This window comes from Dunckerocampus dactyliophorus, chromosome 11, assembly GCF_027744805.1.
Source record: "Dunckerocampus dactyliophorus isolate RoL2022-P2 chromosome 11, RoL_Ddac_1.1, whole genome shotgun sequence".
NCBI classification, from domain to species: domain Eukaryota; kingdom Metazoa; phylum Chordata; class Actinopteri; order Syngnathiformes; family Syngnathidae; genus Dunckerocampus; species Dunckerocampus dactyliophorus.
Genome location: NC_072829.1, coordinates 11,482,698 through 11,509,890, shown reverse-complemented (window position 1 = coordinate 11,509,890; position 27,193 = coordinate 11,482,698). Strand labels below are relative to the sequence as shown.

At 40.2% G+C, this 27,193-nt stretch overlaps 1 protein-coding gene across 4 annotated transcripts in view; it reads right to left on the bottom strand.

Moving 5' to 3' along the window:
- The window catches only part of drp2 (dystrophin related protein 2), a 310,714-nt gene that overhangs the window by 151,634 nt on the left and 131,887 nt on the right, over positions 1–27,193 (bottom strand). For all 4 annotated transcript variants that reach the window (XM_054791350.1, XM_054791352.1, XM_054791354.1 and 1 more), the window contains exon 3: positions 25,925–26,099. In XM_054791350.1, the coding sequence (XP_054647325.1) occupies positions 25,925–25,971 (47 nt within the window). In that variant the 5' untranslated portion in view covers positions 25,972–26,099. The remainder of the gene's footprint in view (positions 1–25,924; positions 26,100–27,193) is intronic.

Below are 27,193 nucleotides of genomic sequence, written 5' to 3'. Positions count from 1 at the left end.
TATTAATAAAGCCATTACAATTGCATCTGTAATACATCTTCTTTAATCACAAGCACGGATATGATCGTCTGTTGAGGATTTTGTCGTAATGAAAAGTTAGAAAAGTTGTCTAAGCTACATCCGTTTCTGAAATACTGGGCAAAATTGTCCAAAGATGTATCGCATCAATAAAGGATTTTTCATTTTATTTACTGACACAAAAACACACAATCTATGGTGATAAAATAAGTGTGAAAAGTAATATTCAAATGGAAAAAACAGAATTTAGGCAAAAAGAAAACAGAATTAGAGAAAAAATAAAACCGATTTCATAGGGCCCTTACAAAATATAAGGCTATTTTCAACAATTGCAGTGTACCGGTTGTTATTCCACTGATACTGAAAACATGAAATTAAAAAAAATATTCAGGGTCATCATAGACTATATACAGTATAGTCTAATATACTCATAATCTAGAAGAAAAAAACGAAGTGGCATTGATGGAAACAGGTTATGAGTTTGAGGTTCAGCAGCATGTTTGCACATAAAGTCAGCTTGTATTTATGCACAGGCCTCTGCTGTGTCACCATGCGTTACATGTTCTCACTTGTGTGTCACCACAGTGATGAAACGCTCTCAAACGTCAAGAGAATGGCCATTCCACACAACAGAAACACAAGTCTATTTGAAAAGCCGCAGCTTCCACAGACAAAATTTTCTCATTCATGATGCAACGCTAGTGAAACACTACAAATGTCTAAGTCTCTGCAGAGATCGTACTCACCGCAATGCAAAAATAGCCACAGTCTCACTTATGAGTAGTCATATTACACCACTGTGACAAGTATTAAGTAATGTAAGGTAGAGTAATGTAGAAACTCTTCAACTGTTGCATAAAAAAGGGTGAAAATTTGTCAAAACATGCACGCCTACTGTGTTCCCTGTGCTATTAGTTTTCTGAAGAATACAAAACCTCTCACTGAGGTCAATGTGTTATGTCTGTGTGATTGACAATAACCACAACGTGCAGAATGCTTAACACCTTTTACTTTTCTACACTATGGCCAAACCTTAAAGGAACAGTAACCCATAACAACAGCCCACACACCCATGTATTAACATTACATCCCCCTCCTCCCCCCGTACACCCTCAGGTATGATGGCGTGGTGTCTATAGGCCAGACACACTGACCCCCAACAGCAGAGTTCGTCCCGCACTCTGTGATAAGGGAGTAGGGTATCCTTTACTCTGGCCGGCCAACCCTTCTGGACATAAGTACGGAGCTTTGTGAGAACATCATCCTCCCCTGAGGGCTGCTGCAACTCCATCAGGGTGACCACTGTGCTGAGGGGCCCATGCAGGACCTGGATGCAGTCCTCCTGTCCCTCCGGGGTCAGTAGATTCCCACGACCGCTGTGTCATGACGGTGACGGCCCTTGACAGGAGGTTCGCCATCAGGGTGGAGCCCCTGGCAGGAATTCCACTTCGAAGTTGTACTGGTTCAGCCGATCAGCCCACCTCAGCAGCCTCATGGGCCTGTGCCATGCACCTCGAGTGGCCAGCAACGGCGTCAGTGCCTGATGGTCTGTGCGAATGGTAAAGGCCCTGCCATACAAGTAGACATGCCAGCGTTCGCATGCCCAGAGGCAGGCAAGGTGTTCTCTCTCACCTAGTGAGTACTTCTGTTCTGCTGGAGTGAGGGCTCTTGAGGCGAAGGCAACCAGGTGCTCCACCCTGTCAAAAGTCTGGGAAAATACTGCACCCAAAGCCAGCCCGGAAGCATCGCAGGTGACCAGGGTGGGTGCGGTCATACTGAAGTATGACAAAGTAGGTGGGGATGTGAGCTGCTGCTTAATGATGCACGCCGCATCACTGCAGGCTGGGGTCCACTCCCACATGGCCTCCTTCTTAGGCAAGTGGAGGCGCCATCAGCTTTGATAGTTGTTGTCGTAACATGGACCTTGTTTTTGATGTTCAACTAACAGCGTGTGTCTATAAATGTGAGTAACCTGGTTATTTGTCATTCGTTCGATGCCAGACGCTGTTTGCACCGTGATATTCACCTACGATTGCGTGGCCTCCCAGAACAACACCAGCATCATTAAATTTGCGGATGACACTACAGTCATCGGACTGATCACTGGTGGTGTTGAAACATCATACAGAAGAGAGGTTGCGGACCTCATAGCTTGGTGTGGTGATAACAATCTCCTTCTCAATACAGATAAGACTAAAGAGATGATCATCGACCCAAGACAAAGGAAAAGGAGCCGCATAGACCCCTGTTTATTGATGAAACTGAGGTGGAGAGGGTGAAAACCTTCAAGTTCCTTGGCACACACATCAGCGAGGACCTCACCTGATCTCACAACACCCAACAAATTATGAAGAAGTCCCAAAGGAGACTGCACTCCCTGAGAAGACTGAGGAAATTTGGCATCTCCACCAAAATCCTGAGTTGCTTCTACAGATGCACTATCGAAAGTGTCCTTACAGCCTCCATCACTGTTTGGTATGGTAACTGTACAACACGTGATAGGAAGGCACTCCAGCGGGTGATCAAGACCTCGCAGAACATTGTTGGGGCAGCCCTCCCCTCACTGCAAGACATTTATAAATCTAGAGTCCTACGCAGAACACACAACCTCATCAAGGACATCAAACATCCACAACACTCATTATTCACACTCCTACCATCAGGCAGACGCTACAGGAGTTTGAAGTCCAGGACCACAAGGCTGGCGAACAGCTTTTACCCACAGGCCATCAGGCTTCTCAACGAAGCACTCACACACGCCGCACGCAACACACGCACACACTCATAGCACTTTATTATTTATTTATTTATTTGTATTATTTATCTGTATTAATGTCTCTTCTGTTGTTGTTGCTTAATTTATTGGTACATTTGTTTTTTATGTTCTTATTCTTTTTCTTGTGTTTTCTTTTTTTTCTTGGGAGGATGAACAGAATAAGAATTTCATTGTATAGTATAACTGCCTGTTTTACTATGCAAATGACAATAAAACTCTTGAATCTTGTATGTGTTGTGTGCCTTATTGAGGCGGACCACATCTCCATATTCCTTTATCCAACATAGAGACAACTCCTAAAGCAAGCTCCCCCTGTAAGTACAGCAGTTAAAGTGTGGAATGAAGAAACTGATCAAGTACTTCAGGACTGCTTTGGCTGCACAAACTGGGATGTGTTTAAAACTGCAGCGGGGAGGGAAGATTGTACTGTTGATTTGGATGAATATGCTTCCGCTGTTACTGGCTACATTAGCACATGCATAGAGACTGTTACCACCACCAAGTATTACAGAAAATACCCCAATCAAAAACCGTGGATGAACTGTGATGTAAGGGCTAAGCTACGTGCTCGTTCAACTGCATTTGTCATGGGCACCGCTGAGGACTACAAAAAGGCCAGATATGACCTGAGGAGGTCCATACGAGAGGCCAAAAGACAGTTCAGACAGAAGCTGGAGGGCTACTATTCCACCTCAGACCCTCGGCGCATGTGGGCAGGGCTCCAGCACATCACAAACTATCGACAGCGGAGTAGCGTAGCCACGTCCAGCCAAACCACACTTCCAGATGAGCTTAATGAGTTCTATGCCCGCTTTGACACCCAAACCCCTGATGAGCAGAGAGGGTGGCTGGACTTGGGGAGCACAGAGGACTCACCTCTCATGGTGACATCAGCTGATGTGTGCAGGGTTCTGAACAAAACAAACCCACGAAAAGCAGCAGGCCCCCACAACATCTCAGGCCGTGCACTTCGGGTTTGCTCATCAGAGCTAGCTGATGTGCTTGCCGACATATTTAACCTGTCGCTTGCACAAGCATCTGTATCGACCTGCTTTAAGTCCACCACCATAGTGCCCGTACCCAAGAAGAGCAACGTGACCTGCTTGAATGACTATCGCCCTACAGCACTCACTCCTATTGTTATGAAGTGCTTTGAAAGATTAGTCATGACCCACATCAAAAAGAGCATCCCGGCAACTGTGGACCCTCTACAGTTTGCATACCGCCAGAACCGGTCCACTGATGATGCAGTCAACACTGCCATCCACACAGCCCTTTCTCACCTACAAAGCCAGGACACATATGTCAGAATGCTATTTATAGACTATAGCTCTGCTTTTAATACAGTCAGCCTCCACAAACTCACAAATAAGCTCCTCACACTTGGCCTGTCACCCTCCCTCTGTAACTGGGTGTTTAACTTTCTAACAGGCAGGCCCCAGTCAGTCAGAGTCCACAATCGCACATCCAGCTCAAGAATTGTGAGCACTGGGACCCCACAGGGGTGTGTGCATTTCAGTATGTGAAATCAAATTATGGCACGGATTGAGTAAGGAACTCAAACAAAGCACCAAGATGAGCGATTTAAAGAAACAATACAAACAGTTGATGTTTGAAAAATACAAGGCAGAAGAGTTTTGAACCACTGTGTACAAAATGCACTCATTACTCTTCATTCTTGTGAGCTCGTTGTCAGTACGCACCTATTATTACAACTAAATTCAGTTTTGTCTATTTAAACTATTATTTATTTACTGTTATACTAATTATGTGATTACTATTTATTATGATTGAAGAAAAACCCTGACAATTACTGTATATTCCTACATTGTTACATTACCTTATCATTTTCCATTGTATAATTTTCTCATGTGTCAACTGGTAAAGATTACATCGGAATACAGGAAGTGAATACAGTAGTACCTCGCATAACATAAACCTCCTTTTACATAAATTCCACCGAACATAAAGAATTTATGTAAAGGTTTTGCTTTGTATTACAGAAGAAATTCCATATAACATAAAGCGTCAAGTCAGTGCAAGTCTTTTTTTTTTCCAATCAACTTTATTTATGCCTCAAGTCGGTGCAAGTTCAGACTAACACTTGGTGACGCCTTCTGACGCTTCACGCTCTCATTGGCTGAGTTTCGGGGCACCGCCTCCGCTCTCATCTCATTGGCTGACTATCGGGGCACCGCCTCCGCTCTCATCTCATTGGCTGAGTTATACAGCGCGTACGTGAGTTTGTGTGAGAGACAGGCTTGTCCCTTCAACCTCCTTCCTCTTCGTAGTCCCCCTGAAACTAACTTAAACAATTAAGTTCAGTTACAAATTAAAATTTTGCACACAGCATTATCGTGTAGTGCGTGTGCGTTTGTCTGTGAGACCAGCTGACTCTTAGACTCTTTGAGTCGTGTTTCGACTCAGGCTAGTCCTCCTCCTCCTTCCTGCCTCCAATTGCGCTCCTGATCAAGACATCTTGTGAACGGTAAGATTGTTTTTGTTTTTCAGTTTTATTCATTTACAGTAATCTTATTTATTACCTTATTTTATATTGGAATGTTACTGTACTATGTTTATGCTGACATTTTCTTATATTTTCCCACCATATTTGGTGGACTTTGAATATTTTGAAGTACCAAAGGGGTGAGTTTGGGAAGATCTTGGAACGGATTAGACTATTTACATGTATTTTATGCTTTGTATAACATAAAAACCCTATAACATAAAGGTTCTCGGAACGGATTATTTACGTTGTAGGGGCGTCTGTACATATACTGTACATGTATTTTAACTGATGTGAAATGGACAAGCGGTAGGATTAAATAAGATTTACTTCTTCCTACTCCTTTTGGACATGTGGAACTGCGAATTCAACTATGTGATGTATTCCATTGTAACTTGTATACATGTTCAAATAAAATTAAACCATTACCATTACCAATTTATGCAGTTTAATTTGTAATTGTCACAGGATCACAGGAAACACACAGACAACTAAGTGTGAGCTCGAGCCATGCATTTAGCGGGGATAGGATTTAACTCACAATGAGCCTGTACATCAGCGGTAGAGAATGAATGCATGTATTTTCTTGCTCTTTCCAGGACCATGTAGAAAGTAGATGAGATGCCATTAGTCACTGCTTGATAAAGTACCTTGGAGAGCCAACTGCACAACTGATCAATTTTGCCAGATGATCCCTAAAACCTTTGGGGAAATACTCTGTGGTCTGACGAGGCAAAAGATGAACTTTTTGGAAGGTGTGTGTCCAATTACATCTGACGTAAATATAATGCCGCATTTTCATAAAAGGAACATCATACAAACATTAAAATATGATGATGGTAGTGTGATGGCCTGGGGCTGTTTTGTTGATTCAGGATCTGGAAGACTTGCAAACAAACTTGAGTTCTGCAGCAGGACAATAGTCTAAAACAATGGCTGAAGAAAAATAGATAAATGGAACCATGAATTTTGCTGTCTCCCAAAAAATCCTGAAGGAGAATATCCGGCCATCTGTTTGTGACCTCAAGCCAAAACGAACTTGGGTTCTGCAGCAGGACCATGATCCAATACACACCAGGGAGTCCACCTCTGAATGACTGAAGAAAAACAAAATGAAGACTTTGGAGTGGCCTAGTCAAAGTCCTGAGATGCTGTGGCATGACCGTAAAAAAGCGGTTCATGCTGGAAAACCTTCCAATGTGGCTGAATTACAACAATTCTGCAAAGATGAGAAGGCCAAAATTCCTGGAGCCAAAACAAAACAGGAGGAGCACAAGCAATGGGCGTGGCAAAGCGTGCTCCAACAAAGAATACCAGGTTTCCACAAATCAGTGGTTGGGCTCTGAAGTTGTAGCCAGGTGAGGTCTAGCACTACTGACGCAGATTGAGAGGGCATGATAAAAAAACGAATCGACTCATGGTGATTACCGGACAGGTGTAAGCAGAGAGACCAGGATGTGGCCATCCAAAGATAGGACCTCCTTAGGTGAGGTAAGTAACTCTAGCTTAACGGTATGTTGTTTGGCAAAGCACAAGTCCAAAAGCAATCAGCGGCCACAGAGTCAATTAGATCAGGAACCTGGCAGCTATAGTCTATTTTGATGGACCAGTGAAAAGTCAGAAGAGGTCGGGTACTCACATGGTGTGGGCTGAGCTGGTGAGGCCCAGCCAAGCCTGGGGGGAGAGTGAGCTGGCGATGTGATAACTAGGCTCCCTGCGGTTGAGGCAGAGATGGAGCTTGATCCGGCAGGCACGCTCTGTGGATACGAGTTAACGTCCTCCAGGTGGGGACTTTGGTTGGAGGAGACGATGGAAGGACTGTTGCAGAGCTGACAGGGGCATTTCCAGAGTTGACGCCAAGCCCCGATGATACCATCCAAGGAGACCTTCCCGCAGACACAGGAGGGAACGTTACGCCTCGCGACCAGGAGGGTGGCCCAGGCTCCAGCCCTACCGGAGAAGTGTGACATGACGAACGCTACCTGTGTTCGCTCTGAGCGGAATGTGGAGTTCGAAGTGGAGCTCACATAGGGTTAAGAAAGTACGTACGTCTAAGTCAGCGGAGAAGGGTTCGGATCGGGATAATTGTGGGCACGGAGCAGGGAGACTGATCCCAGCTACAGCAACGGCATCTTGGCGTGGACCGGTGGGGATTTCGTTGGAGAGGGTGGCGGGAGGGGAGATGCCATCTTGAAGGAGGTGAAGTAGGTTGTTAGAGCTGTGTCTCCACAACTTGCATACGGTCCTGGTGCTCGACCGTTCTTTGGATGGTGGCACCTCGCTAGTTGAATTGTTCTTCTTGTTTGTCAAGCCAGTGGGCCTGTTAACGAAACGCTAGCTGTAACGGGCGTGCCTCCGCGGGGTCCATGCTGATCAGATTGTTCTGATTAGCAGTGGCTGTTAAGTACAGCCACTGGCACGACGCTGATGACATACGTCACCAGGAAATAATAAGTTACAAACAAAATACAAAGTAGCAAATAAGATATACAGAAAATGCTCAACAAATTACTAAACTAGTTGATAGCAGGAAAAAAGACATACAAGGGATTCTAGCAACGTAGCAGGGGGAGAACGAAGCATGCACAATGCTGGTGAGGTTAGACAACAATCTGACAAAGGATTAGTTAGACCGCATGGCTTAAGAAGGCCTAATTGCAGATGAGGTGCAGGTGTGCTGGTCAGACAAGCAGGAGTGGGAGTCCTCTGCAGGACTGCAACGAGACAGCAGAGGGTAGCAAACAGAGCAGAGTGCAAATAATGACATTTTTATTATTAAGGGAGAAAAAAAATCCAAACAGACATGTCCTTGTGTGAAAAAGTGATTGCCGCCCCTGTTTAAAACAGAACTTAACTGAGATTGAATGAGATATGTAAGTCTGGAAAAGGTTATAAAGCCATTTCTAAAGCTTTGGGACTCCAGCGAACCACAGTGAGAGCCATTATCCACAAATGGCGAAAACATGGAACAGTGGTGAACCTTTCCAGGAGTGGCCGACCAAATAAAATGACCCCAAGAGTGCAGCGATGACTCATCCAAGAGGTCCAAAAGATGCCTCAACATCATCCAAAGAACTGCAGGCCTCACTTGCCTCAGTCAAAGTTAGTGTTCATGACTTTACCATAAGAAAGACACTGGCCAAAAACGGCCTGCATGGCAGAGTTCCAAGACAAAAACCACTGCTGAACAAAAATAACATTAAGGCTCATCTCAATTTTGCCAGAAAACCTCTTGATAATCCCCAAGACCTTTGGGAGAATATGTGGTCTGACGAGACAAAAGCTGAATTTTTTGGAAGGTGTGTGTCCCACTACATCTGGCATAAAAGTCATACCAACAGTAAAATACGGTGGTGGTAGTGTGATGGTCTGGGGCTGTTTTGCTGCTTCAGGATCTGTAAGACTTGCTGTGATAAATGGAACCATAAATTCTGCTGTCTACCAAAAATCCTGAAGGAGACTGTCCCGCCATCTGTTTGTGACCTCAAGCTGAAACAAACTTGAGTTCTGCAGCAGGACAATGATCCAAAACACACTAGGAATTCCACCTCTGAATGACTGAAGAAAAACAAAATGAAGACTTTGGAGTGGCCTAGTCAAAGTCCTGACCTGAATCCTATTGAGATGCTGTGGCATGACCTTAAAAGGTTCATGCTAGAAAACCCTCCAATGTGGCTGAATTACAACAATTCTGCAAAGATGAGTGTGCCAGAATTCCTCCACAACGCTGTATGAGACTCATTGCAAGTTATTGATTGCAGTTGCTGCTGCTAAGGGTGGCCCAACCAGTTATTCGGTTTAGGGGACAATCACTTTTTCACACAGGACCATGTAGGTTTGGATTTTTGTCTCCCTTAATAATAAAAAGTTTAATTTAAAAACTGAATTATGTGTTCAGTTGTGTTGTCATTGACTTACATTTAAATTTGTTTAATGATCTGAAACATTTAAGTGTGACAAACATGCAAAAAAAAAAAAGAAATCAGGAAGGGGGCAAACACTTTTTCAAGCCACTGTACTTATTAGCATCAACAGTTCAGGTTTAACTCCTTACATTACACCTTTTTTGCTTTTTTTGTTAAATTTTATTTCCAAATTGTGTCACGGCCCAAAAAAAAAAAAACTAGGCCGCTATTTGGACAACCCTAGCATACACAAACAAATAAGGTAAGCGTTTTTTAGGTATTTTAGTGGCCAGGCGGTTAAGATGATTGTAAAGTATACATTTACAACAGTTTGGTTTTCTGTTTATAATAAATGTAGCTGTTTCATAATATATCACGGTGACCATTCACTGTGAGGTTGACAGTGCTGACTGGCCTTTTTCATGCTTACTTAATTGTGTTTAAAAAAAAACACAAGTCCCACTGTGCCCTTGCATAAACATGTGCATGTTTGAATCACAGCTGAGAGTCAGAGATATCAATGTATGATAGCGGCTACAACAAAAATAAACATTTCCTCATTTTGACAAACAAAATAGCACATGATTATGTTGAGTATACAGGAGAGGCTGGTGTTTTGTAGCACTATGTTGCACACCAGTGGTGTAACTAATGTCTGGCCTAAAGCACCACCCTTTTACCGCAGCCGCCTTCCTGGGATTTGTGGGAAATTTGCCTTTTTTTTTACCCTTACAATTTCACAAAAGTTTCAGGTGCTACAACAGCTGGGAATAAGTAATGACTTATTTATATATGTGCAGCATGGCAGCAACTCAAAAGCTATATAAGCTTAATGAGAATATCAACATATAAAAACAACAAAAATCACAAAAAATAACTGCTGAGAGATGGAAAAGAATTTCAATGAGCCTGGCTTATTCCTGGTCCTTTTCGAACACATAGAATTGTGTAAGTGTAATGCACTTCAGTGTACTGTACTTTGTCAAGCATTTTAAAAAAAACGGACATGACTAACCACTACTATTACCACATAAAAGGATGTGTTTTGTATTAAGAAACATGAGCACACATTGTTAGTTAACAGTCAGCCTTGCCTGGCAATGATCTTTAGACAAGACTGAAAAAAAACATGTTGTAACAGTGATGATGTTTTAAAGATGGCTTGTGCAAGGTTAAGAGAAGGCCTTGAACTTCTCTCTCTATGAGAGTGACTCATTGTTATTATCATCCAGAAGTCCAGAATCATCTTTTTATTGAATTACTTGCAATGCAGGACAATACTCTGTAGATGCTGCACCAGAGAAAAATCTCTTACTGTACAGTTATGTATGAACAACAGCATGACAATGCATCAAACCTTAGCAACATAGCCAAGGATAGTGCCTGCTATATTCCATAAATGTAGTCCTGCAAGTCAAGTGGGAAGGGGAGAAGCTTTTAGAGGTTGTCTGGATTGTTGACTAAGCAATTAAATCGTCAATTTCCCACTTTAGACAGAAGACAGTGTTAGTTTAGAACATGATTCAATTCTTTATCAATCAAACAAAAAAAAAAAACATTTTTTTGGGCTATTCCACAAACACATACAGTATATTGCCAACCATAGAATTCACCTGCTTCTCACTGCTGACCTTGAACAATAAAAGCACTACTAACATCTAAATGGATCTCAGTCCATCCTGCAGACACAACACTGAAGCCTGCCTGGAGATGATGCTGGGAAAATGGGGCACGAAACCACCAAAAGGCTTTTGCACTGAGTTCAACCCCCAGGAAAGAAAGGAAGGAGTGATCTATACTGTTATGGCTATACAGTACTTGTGAATAAATATACAAACATTGTGGAGATGACAAAAACACACAGTGACGAAAACTGGGCCAGAGGTGTTGCCTTGATACCCAGACACTCAGTGTGGGTGGTTGGCTGTCTGCGGCTATCTGAGCCATGCAAAAAAAATGCATTTCTCGCATGCACAGGGCTGCCCACACCAAATACGGTGGGCATTCCCTGCAGTGTGAATGGTGGGCAGCTCAGTATGTGACACCAAAGATATGCATCAATGTGTTAACATGGCTACAATTGGAACACAGAAGCAACACCTCCCAATGCCTCTATGGACACAAACTAGCATAAATAATGATTCATTCGTCACATGTGAGAGCCAGGCTCTGGTTGCCTTGGTTACCTGCCTGTCAGTATGTATAATCATACATTTTCCTCACCAATGCAATAGTAGTAATAATGATGTCACTTGAAATTTACTTTGCCATCCTATTATGGGCCTGCAAAACAAACCGCAAAAGCCCATCAGATTATTCCTCATACTTATTAGTAGGGGTGTCACGAGACGAGGCAATTACACGAGATTGAGTCTACAAAGGTGAGACGAGACAATTTGAACATTACTTTTAAGAAAAGTACAATGGAAAAAAGAATCTATGACAATATATTGCAATCTACTACTAATTTCTACTAGGTTACCTTGCATTGCTCCTCATGAGGCTCTTCTGCACTGTGTGTATGCTACTGGCCCCGCCACCACCCACTGAGGCAAAGAGACTGTATGACTGACAAAAGGGCTCACTTCGTTCACACCGTTGTTCTATGGAACAAATGCGCCAAGGTGCTGAAAGCAATGCCCAGTGAACTTTCATCTTGTCTGTTAGGAAGCGAGAGATGAACAAAACAGACATGCATTCACATGGCGAAATACTGAAGCCAGCAAAAGTATCAACTTCATTTTAATTTATTGTGTGATTAATTAATTTATTTATTATCGTCCCAGTCCAACTCTCCGCTAGAAAGTTTGACAGAAATATTGTCACGTTTTAATCTCGGAAGATCTTGTGACACGCCGTCTTGTTATTTATTAGTATTATTTATATGTATTATTTATACTATGTAACATTTTGTGTAATAGTGGCAATGTAATTGATAATGTTGAAAGCAAGTCATTAAATTAGGAACACATCCCCTCCTCTCCTGTAGCCCATACCGTGTGAAGAACTCCAACACGTTATATCCAGTGATGTGCAGTCAGGTAAGCAGGTGAGGCTGAGCCTCACTTGTCATGATGGAAAATATTTTTAAAAAAGACTAATAACATAAAATAAATATTAATTTATTAGTCTATTCACCTGTATGATTCCAATTGTTTTAAACATTTTCTTCAGTAAAAATTACCGAAATTGTACATTTCCTGATCAAATACAGGGAAGAAACCTAAGGTGACACCATCGTGAGCATGGCTTCTCATCTTAGTGCGCAAGCCCTGCCGACTGCACACTGAGTGGGATAATGGCGCCTGCCAGTTTGTGTTTGTCAGCATGTCGCCAGTAATATAATGCTCAAGAAACATTTATTATACATCATGACTTTCTCTACAGTATAATGTCTTTAATGTCAGTGTGATGTCATTATTCGTGCTAATTGGACAATAAAATACACAGAAATATCATACAAGAGTATGGACACATCCTGAAGGTAGCACGCGTAAGCTAGAAGGTGCTCATCACTCTTCTCGTCTTTTTTTTTTTAAAATGCTTTGGAAAGGTACGAACATTTAGAATGAGCATAGGAACTGTTTAAAAGCTGAAGCTTGACTGAAATGCTGTGGAAATTAGGTAAAATGTAAAATGAAAGTAAGAGTAATTTGGTAGTCTCAGCTGAACTTTGGAATTGAACTGACGATCTCTGGGTCGGGAACCAACTACAACTTTTACAATCTCGCTAGAATGGGTGTAGTTGCATCAGAGTGATTCAGTAATGGAAAATGTGAAACACTAGCATAAATGGGCATTACATTTTCAATATTTATTTTAGATTTTCATATTCATTTTCAATATGAAATTGAAAATTGGTGGCAACATTGTCCCAAGTGAGCTGAAGAAAAAACTGAAATATGCTATCATTATTATTCAAGTACTGGCTTGAAGTTAGATGGTTGCAATCAGAAATCAAAGTTATCAAACAATTTACGGTCTTTTCAGTCAAACAGCATTTACTGTCTTCTCAGTTCAACCATTGCCCCTAATTAGTCGACAGGTGTTGGTGATTGGAGGTCAGTGACATCCATCTGTAATGTAATTTTATACAACCTGACGAATGCATGCGTGGAACTTCAACCTGCGACCTTTGGGTCGGGAGCTAAGTGCTCTTACCACATAAGCCATGTCGCTGCTGTAGAATCAGCATCCCATTCATTTTCAATGGAAACATTTTCACAGAAAATATGAAATTGGCTAGCATACTTGTCCCAAGTGAGCTGAACATTTTGATGTTGGATTTCATTGGTTAAGAAATAAAGGAGGCGTTAGCGGGCAAAAAATAAGACGGAATTAAAAGAAGCAGGAAGAAGAAATAGATGAAAAATGGTGCACAACTCAGCATCCACACAAGAAATGCCCCGCCACCCTAATGACAATAAGCGGCATAGAAAATGAATGGATGGAAAATAAATAAATGGCATTAAAAAGTATACTGTATGAAAACATTTTTTTAACCAAAGCGAATTAGTCTCATTCTTTTTTTGGTTATCCTTTTAATAAGCAACCAGTATTAACACTAGATGACACAATGTCAGTAGACATTGAGTGTGAATGCTGAAAGCTGGAGCGAAACTGAAATGCTTTGAAAACGTACGGAAACCAAAATTTTGAATGAACATAGCAGCTGTTTGGAAGCTGAGGGTGGACTGAAATGCAGTGTAAATATCCTGAAATGTTGAATGAATGTCAGAATAGCTTGGAAGCGGAGTTGAAGTTGTACTACGAGCCTACGACCTTTGGATTGGGAACTAAGTGCATTTACTACCAAGCCATGTTATCTCTGTAGATTCAGCAGACTGATTCTGTGATGCTACATGTAAAACTAAATTTCACCAACAAATTGCCCATTCATTTTCAATGGGACATTTTTCACAGAAAATATGATTTACAGGAAATGTGATAATATTTTGAAAAGTCTGGAATGGGAGCACACTTGTCCAGAGTGAGCTGAACATTTTGATATTGGATTTGTTTCAATTGGTTAAGAAATGGAGGAGTAGTTAGAGGACAAATGAATTCAGCATTCACACAATAAATAGATGAAAAACGGTGCACAATTTTATTTGTGTGAATGCTTTCAGCGTTCACGCAAAAATGAGCGATCACAACTAGATAATGCAATGTCAGCAGACATTGCGTGTGAATGCTGAAAAGCTGAAGCGAAACTGAAATGCTTTGAAAAGGTATGAAAGTCAAAAATTTGAATGAACAGAGGAGCCGTTCGGAAGCTGAAGCTGGACTGAAACTCTATGGAAATGTTTCTGTGTAGGCTCTCAGTCATACTTGAGTTGTCCATCGAGGGAAAGGCTTCTTGAAACGTCATCTGTACTTCTGTGAAGAAGGTGTCGGACGTTTCGCTCCTCATCCGAAGAGCTTCGTCAGCGAACTAATAAGTGCTGGTAGCCTAGGCCTTAAATACAGCAAGAGTGGGCGGAATAGGTGTGCCAACACCCTCCTCCTATTGGTTCCTTACACTAAGCCGTATGTGCTCTTTGCATTCCACTGTAAAGCTGAGGAATGCAAAGAGCACTACATTGGGGAAACTAAACAAATGCTCCAAAAAAAGGCTTTATCAACATCGCAGGGACAATTCTAGTGGTTCTCAATCAGCAGTACATCTACACCTTAAAGCAACCAATCACTCTTTTGAGGACAGCGAGGTAAAGATTTTGGCCAAAGAAAACAGATGGTTTGAAAGAGCTATTTACATTTATTTATATTTATATAAAGGAAGCTATTTTTGTCAAACAACAGAACCCATCACTGAATCGGAATGGTGGTTTGAGGTTGAATTTGGAACCTGTGTTCAGCAGGTTACTGAGACCAAAACCCACAGCTCTTAGTCTTGCAAATGAGGTGGAGCCAGAGCCGAGCCAGAACAATAGATGCTAACGAACCAGTATCAGAGTCGTTCATACCCAACTACAGGGAGCTACACTTCCCTTTGTTCGGAGGTGCTAATGGCAGGAGAGGATTAGACCACTACTCCGCCCAGTCTTAGTGTAAGGAACTAGTGTAAGAATGTGGGTAGTAGTAGGCTGTGTAATTCTATTGCTAAATCCCATAATGCATTGCTGCACTTTAAGAACTTTAAATAGTTGTTAATATTACGTGTTTAATGTTATATAATTACTTTTTTGTCATTCCATGGAGTATTGGTAGATGCTGTGTGTATTTACTTACTGTATTTATTTACTTAATGTTATCTCTTCTGTTCATTTGACACCATGACTGTGCTCATGCCCATTCATTTTCAATGGGAACATTTTCACAGAAAATTTTAAATTACGCAAAATCTGTCAATATTTTGAAAAGTCTGAATTACTAGCACACTTGTCCCGAGTGAGCTGAACATTTTGATGATGGATTTGTTTGAATCGGTTAAAAAATAGAGGAGGAGGTAGCGGACAAAAAATGAGGCGGAATAAGAAGTGGGAAGAAGAAGAAGAGGAGGAATAAATAGATGAAAAATGGTGCACAATTTTGCTTTAATTTTCAGCATTCACACAATAAAAAAACTCCAAAGGAGTCAGTACCTTACCAGCCATAAACCTCACCACACATCACTAGTTATATCACTGAATAGGTCTTGATGAGGGAAAGTGTGGTATTTATAGTTCTTAAAATTTTCTGTAACTGTGGCGATGTGATGAACAAAGTTGAAAATGTGTCACTTGATTAGGAACCCCCTTCAGCCCATACTACAGCAGCAACAATTAATCGATTAATCGTAATAAACCTGCAAAGATACAATGCCAGGCCAGAGGTAAGCAACAGACAGGCCAATACAAAAGTTAGTTTTATGTTTTTGCATGAGGAAAAAAAGGCGTGCTTGTCAAAGCGCCATTTTACACATTTGTGGCAAATCTGTTCAGTCTCTAAAAACACACATTGTGAACTGCACTGTTATGAACCCCGCTGCATTTTTAGGTGTGTTGGAATTGGATCCAAGCAGTCGTTTGCTCGCAATGCAACTTTTAGGAGTCATATTTATCACCACCATCATGTCATGTCATCGCTGCTTTAACATCGTTAAAATGCACGGTTTTACTGTGTGAACATCAGTTTGATCAAGTCAAAGAGTTGGTATCTCATCTGTAGAACCACATAGTTGAGGGATGGCCTGTGAACTGTTAGATATTTTAGTTTGTTTATGCTGTTCCTGACACATAATGTTTGCTTATGCACTTAGATATGGCTGAATCACACAGACTCAAATGATATGCAGTGCCATTGCAGCAGTGTTTCTGGTTTTCCTGTTGCAGTTCTCAATTCAGTAGAAGATACTTTGAAATCACTTGATGCAGACAATTAAAATAACACAATTCCATAATATTCAAAAATGACTGTCACAGAATAAAAAATCTAGTCATGCATACGCAGTTTTCCCTTGCCACTTTGTGGTTTGAATTTCACGGTTTAAATCACAAGTTTTATAAAACATATGAATTAATAAATCATGCTGTTTCTTGGTTGAATATGGTAATAGTAATGGTTTAATTTTATTTTGAACATGCACACAGGTCACACTGGAATAAATCACAATTCACAGTAAACCCACAGCATTTCCGTATGTGCAATTAAATTATGGAACAGATTGAGTAAGGAACTCAAACAATGTAGAGAGATGAGCACATTCAAAAAACAATACAAGCAGTTGATGTTTGCTAAATACAAGGCAGAAGAGTCTTGATCATCACAATGATGTTCTGTCAGGTTCGCATATATATATATATATATATATATGTATGTATATATATTTTTTTTCTTTTGTTTTTTTTAAGGGGAGGAGAAAAAAAAACAAAAAAAGGAAAGGTCTTACTGTCATCTTTTATGTATTATTATCCTGATTATCACAGAAAACATGACATGGAACGCAGGGAGTGAATAACAAGTGTTGTAATAGATGTGGAATTAACGGGGGGTAGGATTAAATAAGCTTTGCTTCTTCCTACTCCTTTTGGACATGTGGAACTGTGAAAGAATGATTCATGAGATGTATTCCATTGTAACCTTCATGTTCAAATAAACTAATACCAAACCAAACAGTTCCACATGTCCAAAAAGGAGTAGGAAGAAGAAAAGCTTATTTAATCCTACCCCGCTTCTGTTTCAAATCAATTGCTAATACATTTACATTTGTTTGTGCACTTCCTGTATTCAACATGTACCATTTACCAATTTTCAAATAAAAACAAAATTGAAATAACACAAGAAAATGATAAGGCAGTATCACAATGTGTTTACAATAGAAATTAACAGTTGTAATGTATCGAGAAATTATGTAACATTCACAAAAAATAATAATAAATATAGAATAATTAGTGCTGAAAAGTTAATAGTTGACAGAAACATAGTTGGATGTTGAGTGAGTACAGACAATGTAATACTTCAAGTAGTACTTTCCAGGAGTGAGAAATAAGTAGTAAGTGGTTAGAAATACAGTAGCAGTAGTACACAGTGGTTCAGCACTCTTCTTCCTTGTACTTTGTAAACATCAACTACTTGTACTGTTTCTTGAGTTTGAGTTCTTTAACCCATCTGTTCCATAATTAGATTCCACATACTGATATGCTGAAGGTTTTTAGCGTAACATGGCCAATTATTAATGAAAATATACTGTATGCATATTTCAGTAAATGTCATGTATTTTTTGATGCATACAAATTGATAAATTAACTAAAATACAAATTAAAGACAAGCAAATGACGCATTCAAGGACGTTGACATAGTTTTCTTTACTGGTCACTAGGTGTCAGTAATGCTCAAGTAATATTCTGTAAGACACAAGCACCAGACCAAACACAGGCTTTTATTGCAGGTTTTCAACAATGATCCCCCGATGTCACTTCCTGTCCGCCAGTCATTCTCCTCCCTTAGGGAACACATTTAGGGCAACACGCACAAACATGGGTCTTATTTCCTCTTATTATGTCTACTATATTGGGTAATATGAGTGTAAAGGTGACTATAGGGGTGTTATTTCATGTCTGAAGTGCTCTAATAATGGTAAAACCCATATTTAGAAGGCTGTAAAAATATTAAAAATATTGTAAAAATATATAAATCAATTCAATCATAATTATAACAATAATAACAAGGAATACATCTCCCAATTCGTTCAGAGCCCAGAGCAAACAGAAAAACGCACACAATACCATACCAAAGCAGCATATAACACTTCCCTCAACTCATACACACAAAACTACACATAACTGAAAAAATCTGAGCTCACCACCCATTCACCTCTCATCCCTCACCCCTTCCCTTTCCCTTAACACAAGACTGGAGGAGCTAGCTAAAGCAACTGAGGTTTGAACAAAACAAACTAAAACGTGCTAAAATGAGCTTAGTGACATACTGTACATTATGACAGGCATAGTTGTCAGTATTGGCCTATAAAGAGAATATTCCTATTGCAATACACTACTTACATAATGTTAGGCATATTTGCGTTTGGGGTAAAATTTCAGGATGAAGTTAAAATGCAGTATAACTGTATAACATTTACAGGTGAAATTCATTTGACTTTCTCATAATTTGTGTATAACTGTGTTTCTGAACAACTTGCTGGTCTCTACTAAGGAGCTGAAGGATAAAATTGACAAAGGTGTGTGAGCCATGACTGGAGCAGTACATGTACCATTTCAATAGTTTAATTGAACATCCGCTTCATAATGCTGTTTATGTTTTGACATGAGACCAAGATGACACCTTGAGATGACATAGTTGAGCAACAGTACCTCGCTGTTGCCAGCCTTCAACCAAGATGTTCTCAGAGGGAGGCCACTGAGCTTAGAGTGTCACAGCTGGTTGCAACAGAGATACAGAGACGGCTCAAGGAAAGCCATACTGTATGCTTTTCGGTGAAAATGTATTGGCTGATTCATGGATCTCATACCTTATGTGAATTTTGCCATTCAGTGCCTTGTTAGTGAAGAGCAAGCTAAAAAAGTTCTGAAACACCGGGCATGTGCATTCAAAAAGTTTAGAGGAGGTCATATTAAGTCACATGTAAAGGTTATATTGTATTTTGGCTTCATACAGAAATTTCACAATATCCCAATGTCCCAATGTTGAATATAAAAGATTTTAGATGTGATGTAACCTGACTTATACAATAGCAAGTCACTGTTCATCCACAAATACATTTCAAAATAAAAATAAGAGTTAATTGCAATGTAAAACCCTGTGTGATTTGAGAAAAACCTTGATTTCTACAGTATTTTGAGAAAATATGCACAGAATAAAGTAGTAATTTCTACAGGAATACACTGCGAAAAATATTGTATAAGAGTATATAATTATATACTGCAAAAAAAGTATTATTGTTGTTCTTAAAATAGCTGTATGTTAAATAACTGGTACAATGTAAGAAACATAACTTTTACAGTTAAATATTTAAACATCTATCAATCTTTACCGTCAAATCAACAGTATAAAATTGTATTACTGTAAATGGAAAAATGGTACAACTGTTACTTTTACGGTACAGTTCTGCTGACTGAGCTACCATTTTTTTTTTTGCGGAAAAACTACAGCCGTTGTTTTTACAATGTGTTATTGTAAATGGAAAAGCGGTACCATTATTTTTACGGTAAAATTCTGTCGACTCTGCTGCCAGTTTTTTAGCATAAAATCTTGTCCCATACCAAAATAATGTACGGTACAAATTATATTTCCTTTGAAAACACAAACATGCTACAAAAACATCAGAACATACAGTCAGGGTGCCTTGGTAAGAAGAACTACAGTTTTTCTCCATTGGTTTGGCTCATTTCTTGAAACAGAAATTACGTTCTCAAAATAACATGGTCCAACCTCCAAGCAACCTGCCAGTTGTTCACAACAGAATTGAAGTTCTCACTGACTTCATCAAAATGCAAATGTCTTAGTACATGTCTCAGTATCTAAGACCGTCTTTGCAAGTGATTAAGTACAGGTAGCTACAGTTAGCACAGTTAGCCTACATTTAGCACAATTTCCAATTGAATAGATCTCGTCGATCTAAACTGATTGTCGAATCTCAGGTCTAATGGTTGTTCTCTCCAAAACATATCCGCATCACAGTCATCAATAGTCCGTTCAATTGTCAACATTAGTCAAGCATATACTGTAATACCATGGATACCATAAATGAATCTCTTGGATCAATGGATAAATGGATTATTTGACATTCAGGTTCAACTAGAACGTGCGCTGTGATGTGGATGAGAATCTTTACCCAGACAGACCGCAGCGTGTGGACACCCACCAGGGTGAGGACGTGTCCTGGAGAAGGAGGGTGAGGATAGCGACCGATGAAGTGTCACTTGTGAAACACTTGTGAAGCTTTATTTACAGTACTTTTAGGCTGCACATCATTTTCCTAGTTTTTTGTTTATGTGTTTCTATTACAGTATGTTATGCTAAACACATTTTCTTATTACTCTGATGTATGGAAGTCATTTTATATTTGTGAATAAAAATAATACAATTTCCTTGGCATTAAGGATGCAAGTGTGATGTCAAACCTCAGGTTATTGTTACTGTAAAATCCAAAATATTGTTATCTGTTACATGGACAAAAAACTACTTCAGTAACCATTGTCATTAAAGAACTGGGCTAAGTGTGAGAGGTGTATGCTGGATAATTTTATAAAGTGCTACACAAATATCCTTTGGTGAACTACTCGACGTCAGCTGGTGAGCTACTGCTAGCATACGAGGTACGTGTTTAGACACACAACTAATGATCTGAAGACAAGCCATAGGTATTATAATAATAAAAGAGCAAGATTATTAAGTGACACTTTAAAACGCAAGTTAGCATGCACATGATAGCCGTATTCACTCTTCACGCTCTGTGATTGGCCAGTCACACGCAACGACCGCACCTCGCTAGACAGACTCGCGACAGTCAGAGAGAGGAGCCATGCCTCTCACTCTTTAACACACATACACAATAAAGACAGTGACTCGCTTGCTTGGTTCGACTCACGTTCTCTATTTTTCGCTTTGTATGATATTAAAAGTTAGTTGGTAGACTTGTTTTGTTATGTACGCGGTGCATTTGACAAGACAGAGTTGAAAACGGCTCGTGTTGTGTCGGTCACTGCCATTGTTTTTTTTCTTCCGTCTGCTTCCTTCTAATTTGGCTGGTGATATAAAGTCAGTTGAAAAACTTTGCTCGTAGTACTGAACGTGGTGCTTTTGAGAAAACTACAGTGAACAAGGCTGACAGATATTTCCCTGTTTGCCATCACTGGATGTTTTTGCATAAATCACCAACTTCACAGATCATTAAACAATAATTAAATAATAAAGTCGTACAGATCATTTAAACACATACACATTACACATATAGCTGAATAATAAACAATAAATATAGCAACTTCTGATCAATCCATGTCAATTTCAGACTTAAAATAATGTACCAGTTAAAGCCCCACTCATTTCCGGTTAAACCACGGCTACTTCCAGTTTATGGCCCACCCACTCCGAGTACAGATACAGATACAGATAATTTAGATGGGTTGAATAGATACAGATACAGAAACAGATACAAATACAGATAGTGATGTACTCGCACATCCCATATCAATATGTGCATAAATAATAAGCTGGATATTAATCCATATAGCATATAAAGTATATCCATTCATACAATATATTACTTAACATTGTTTTCAAGTAAAACAAAAACAAAAATTTGTAAGGGGTGGCGGCTTTTATATTGTGGGGCAGTTACATTGCTGCCGAAAGCCTGTATTATGTGATATATTCAATTCAAATTCAAATGATGACATTATGTGTGTGTATGAATAATTACACTGATGTTCACATTATGAAGCGGCATAGAAAATGGATGGATGGATGGATGTTCACATTATGTGTGTATGTGAAAGGACAGACAACAGTTGTCTCCACGTCAATGTGCTGATATGTATTCATGGCCAAAAAAAGCAATAAACCCACATTGTGATGCAAGACACACAATATTTGTACAGTGTAATGTCGCTTAGTGTGTTTCGTTTCATGATTTATTCTCTTTTGCACATAAAACATCAAAAAAGTAATCACACCTCTAACCTCCTGTTATCATCTAACAGCCCAATTAGTTGAATGACGCTGTTTCACATCGATAATTTCACTGCCACAGGTAAACATTCAGCATATCATTTAGCTATTTTTCCCTCCTTATCCAAATCCAATCCCACCTGGTTTTACAGAGAAACAAAAACACACAGGTGTTTTTAGACTTCATTTTGGAAGTCAGTTTTGCAGCCTTAATTCCTGTCAAATTTCCAGTAGTACTAAATTTCCACTATACTGGAGAGGATTAAAGAGGAGGAAGAGCAGGCTTGACTTTGATTAGGGGAGAGGCTCAAGCAGCCGTCAATCAATGTCAGGGGAGCTATTACAAAGCCAAGTCCGTGGCGCTTGTCCCGCCGCTGGTATAAAACCACTTTCCTCTCAAGGTTACACAGTCATTCATTCACTCTTACACTTCACCATCCTCCACGCGTTTCCCTGCATCCCGTTTCTCTCTCTTCTGGGATAATTTAGAACCAGCTGTCTTTGCTCTCGATCCACTCATTCCTGTATTTTTCCTTCCCCTCCACTCGCGCTTTTGGCCTCATGAGTCCAGCTCAGGTCATTCATGGTGATCTAATTACACGAGGCTGCAGGGGAAACTGTCTTAACCAATTTGACAACTGTCCTGCCCCCTCCCATGCCTTATTCCACAATAGATGCACTGCCAGGGTCAAGTAAGCCTTTAAAGGGGGCCAATTGTCTGAACGGGATCCTCGTATTGAAGGTGAAATGGTGCAGCAAAGCCTCGAAATTCTCCTACTAAGCATCAGAGAACAATGACGACAGCATTAGCATTGTTGTCAATGATGAATACGCTGACTCGGCAGCAGGAGATGAATGGATAATGAACACACATTCAGACTCTACATAAAAATGCTACATATCATTAAGCTCTATTGCACTATAGGACTGTATGTGCACATTATTTATCAACACACTCTACACAAAAAATACAGGAGTATTGCAAACAGTTTTGCAATTTTAACTATGATTTATTTATGAAAGAGAAAAAAGTGTCTGGACACTTTATTAGGTAGGCTTTCTTTCATCAACAATGAGGAAAATTAACGATCAGTTAATTGTAAGATTCAAGAATGTTTGGAACTCCTACTTCCATGTCAATGTTGGATTGAGTACTGCCTTGAGGCAGTTGCAGTCAAATTCCCTATCATTATTGTATGGGTTTCAACAAAATTTTATCTCTGTTTTTGTACACTCTCTCTGTTTTTGTACAATATAGCGAAGAACAAACCACTCTGTTTGCCCTGTACTGTGTCAATCCTCGGATACGAATGCACAAACAAAAAACCCTATGCGTTGGTGACTGACTGTCCATGCATTTTTTATTCAGTGCGAGTGCTGAATAACCCACCATGGGGCCAAAGAAAATTGCGACTGCCATCACTTGGATAAAGAAGGTGACAAACATTAGTGGAATCGATCTCTAGAAAATGTATTTTTTGTTAATATTTTTAGGCGTCCCAGAACAGATTACCGTAAATTCTGGTGTATAAGCCGCACTGGTGTATAAGCCACACCCACTACATTTAGAGGAAAAACAAAAACATTTGTAAATATATAAACCGTACCAGATTATAAGACTCAGTTATCGACGTCATAAAATGTGATATTTAGTGCATAGAAAGATGTTATACAGAAAGATTTTCTTAAACTTTTAATGAAATGCTTTTTTTTTCCCCAAACAATGCGTGCTAAACAGGTGCAACACGGCTATCGAAACAGTACAGAACAGTAGACAGCTAGTTAAACAGTGTCGAATAGTGCATGTTACATGGGTAACATTAGTCTACCAGAAAAGTCATTCATCATCATCCTCTTGGGAACTAAAACCACAAAACTCTTCCTCTTCTGTGTCAGAATTGAACAGCGTCATAATTATTTAGTCACACACGTCATCGGTCTCTCTCTCTCTGCCGGTGTGCTCTCAGTGTCCTATTCATCTGGCAGTAGTCCCGCCTTTGGAAACCCGTTGATAGTATTTTTCATGCTCCATGCCGTAAGGATCCACCGACAGACTTGTGCAAAAGTTGCTCTTCATATGCGGCCGTCTGCTCTCTGTGTAGTTAACCAGTCTTCAAGCATGTTTTGTAGTTCAGGCCATCTGCTTTTCTTACCTAAGAAAGCTTTTATTGTCTATTTGCTTTGCGTCAGCTTTTCATGCCGTCTCCAACGTCTGACCATTACGCGAAGCAGCCATGTTTCTTTGTCTTGACAGCCAAATCGATCGCCTCTAACTTGAAAGCGGCATCATATCCATTTCTTCATGTGTTTTCTATGATGGAAGATGGTGACAAGGTACCGGCTTGTCACTGCGCATGTGCAGAACACGTCTACATCCTGGCACCACGTCTACGTTCCGGCACAGTAGGTGGCGGTATTCACCTAAACGTTGGTTGCGACCCGCCATAAACAAAAAAAAGAAGAAGAACCCATCTACATCCGGTTGCCTATTTTTCGGCAGTCAGTGTTAGATGGATAGATAGCAACTTTATTCATCTCCAAGAGAACAACACGACATGTTATTTTGTTTAGTGTGGTTTATTGTATCTGTATTTCTTGTTATCGGTGTATAGTGTACGTGAGCGGATATGACGTGTACGCCTGTTGCACTATGTACATTGCGCAATGTTTACATAGTGTCACTTGGGGAATTGCTGGATATTACACACTATTTCTGCTGGAGTTATTGCTCTGGACTTCATAAGAACCAAGGTACAATGGGACCAGGGATACCACTGTCCGCCTTTGAGTCAACATAGTGCGTCCTGGCGGATGCAGGTATGTGTTAACAATGAGATCGCTGCACAAATTCCAATATGTACCCTCTTTTATATGTTACTTTCCCTTTCTGTTTTCATTCAACATATGCTTTGCAATCTTGCCGGTATATTTATGGTGTTTATTGAATAATCCAAATCCAACAATGTTTTACATTTGATTTTAGTAAAAATTGTGCTTGTTGCTGCTCACTGTAAACTGCAGCATGTGCATGCATACCCGGCTCCACTCAACCAGAGCGACAGGGTTAGCAAACGGCGAGAAAGGTGGCTTCTCTGTGTTTTTTGGTAATTTACTGATTTTTTTTGTTTGTTATGATGCACTGTCTTAGTAATAACGTTTTCCAAAATACATATTTAAACGATTGGCAGTAGTTCTGAAGTATACGAGACGTCACAAGATTTGAACATCACCACATATTAGCCCCATTGCTGGAAAGCTGCAGCATTCAAAGTCTGAGAAAAAAAACAGCAGCTTATACATCGGAAATGACGGTAATTGGATTTCCATCATTTACTATTGGGAAAAGGCCTCGTCATACTGTACGTTTCGGTTTTCGTCTGACCCTTTGGAATGAATTAATTATCAAAACCGAGGTACCACTGGAATTGTTTTTAAAAGGGATGGAAGAATTTCTCTGAATGTTCTGAGCTCCTGCCTCCATGCAAATGTCAGATTGAGCAATTAATAGACTTGAACAGAAGAGTTGTGCCACAGCGGAGGTCATGTTGCTCTTCTTTAGACATCATGCTAGTGCAATACATTTTTCTATTGCCAAGTGTGGCGGTCTCTTACCGAATGTTGTGGGACTTGCGTTTGATCTCGTTCCAGCAGAGGTTCATGTCTCCAGCCTGGTGCGGGTTGCCCCCCCTTTGTTTCCTGCACTCGGCCCCCTCCTCCTGGGCCTCACCGTCCACTGCTGACTGGCATGGCACGCAGTGGCATCTCGGCCACAAGGGCCGCCCTGGAGCTAATGTCGCAACAAAAAAGAACAAGGAAGAGAATTGTGAGTAATGCAGTATTTGTATAACCTATAACAGACGGCAGCAACATTCTGCAAACATGGCCAACATGTGGTGACAACAGATAGCACATGTGGAACACACAATGTAACTGCAACACTTCCCCAACAGGAAGTACCTTGTAGGTTATAAATTAGTCTACAATAGTATTGTCTTGCATAAATATTACTGTGTAAGTTTCAATTTCAATACCCGCATAGTTTGTATGGTACATTTACATTGTGTGTTCCACGTGTGTTACTTGTCTTATTTTTGGTTGCACCGTGACTGAGTGAGGGAGGCATTTGGGTTGATAAGCTCCTGTTGGTTTGTGATACGTGAGTAAAGGTATATACATAAAGCTGATTAACTGCATAGAAAGAACACCTCCTCAAGCAAGTTGAAGTTTAACTCTAACTACTTTCTGTGCAAGTCAAGCTTTACCAATGTAGGGCAAATGACACGGGTTAGGATGGCGAATGCCGAACTGCAAATATGCGGGGATCTACTGTATATCACCTTTTATCTTACAGTAAATGCTAAGAAATTCTTGTGAATGAAAAGAATGAAAACTATTAAGTCTCAAGTCTATAACCTGTTAGTGTTGTTGGCAGGATTAGACATATAGTAAATCAGGGGTGAACAAACTACGGCCTGGGGGCCACATCCGTCCCGCCAAGCATTTGAATCCGGCCCGCCAGTTGCTTCCGAAGTATTTAATTTCAACTTTTAGCCTACCACAGTCAGTCAATCTGAGAAAACCTTTTGATGGTTTAAGTAGCTTTTCACATTGCAGCCATCCAGACAACTACCTAACCCATGGTGCCAAACAACCACAAGTCAACGAATATGTGCCACACAACTTAACCTACCCACTGCACTGTCTGGGAAGTAAAAAAGGAGGGATGTTCACATACTCTTTAATAGTCAATGTTTTATCGTTCACAGTTCATATTGTATATCACACATGCTTTATTCATGTACATTCCGGGTGTCTTATTCAATAAAAATAATCTGTAAAATTCTATTTTGTTAGTTAATGTCGTCTGACGTTTAACGTGCT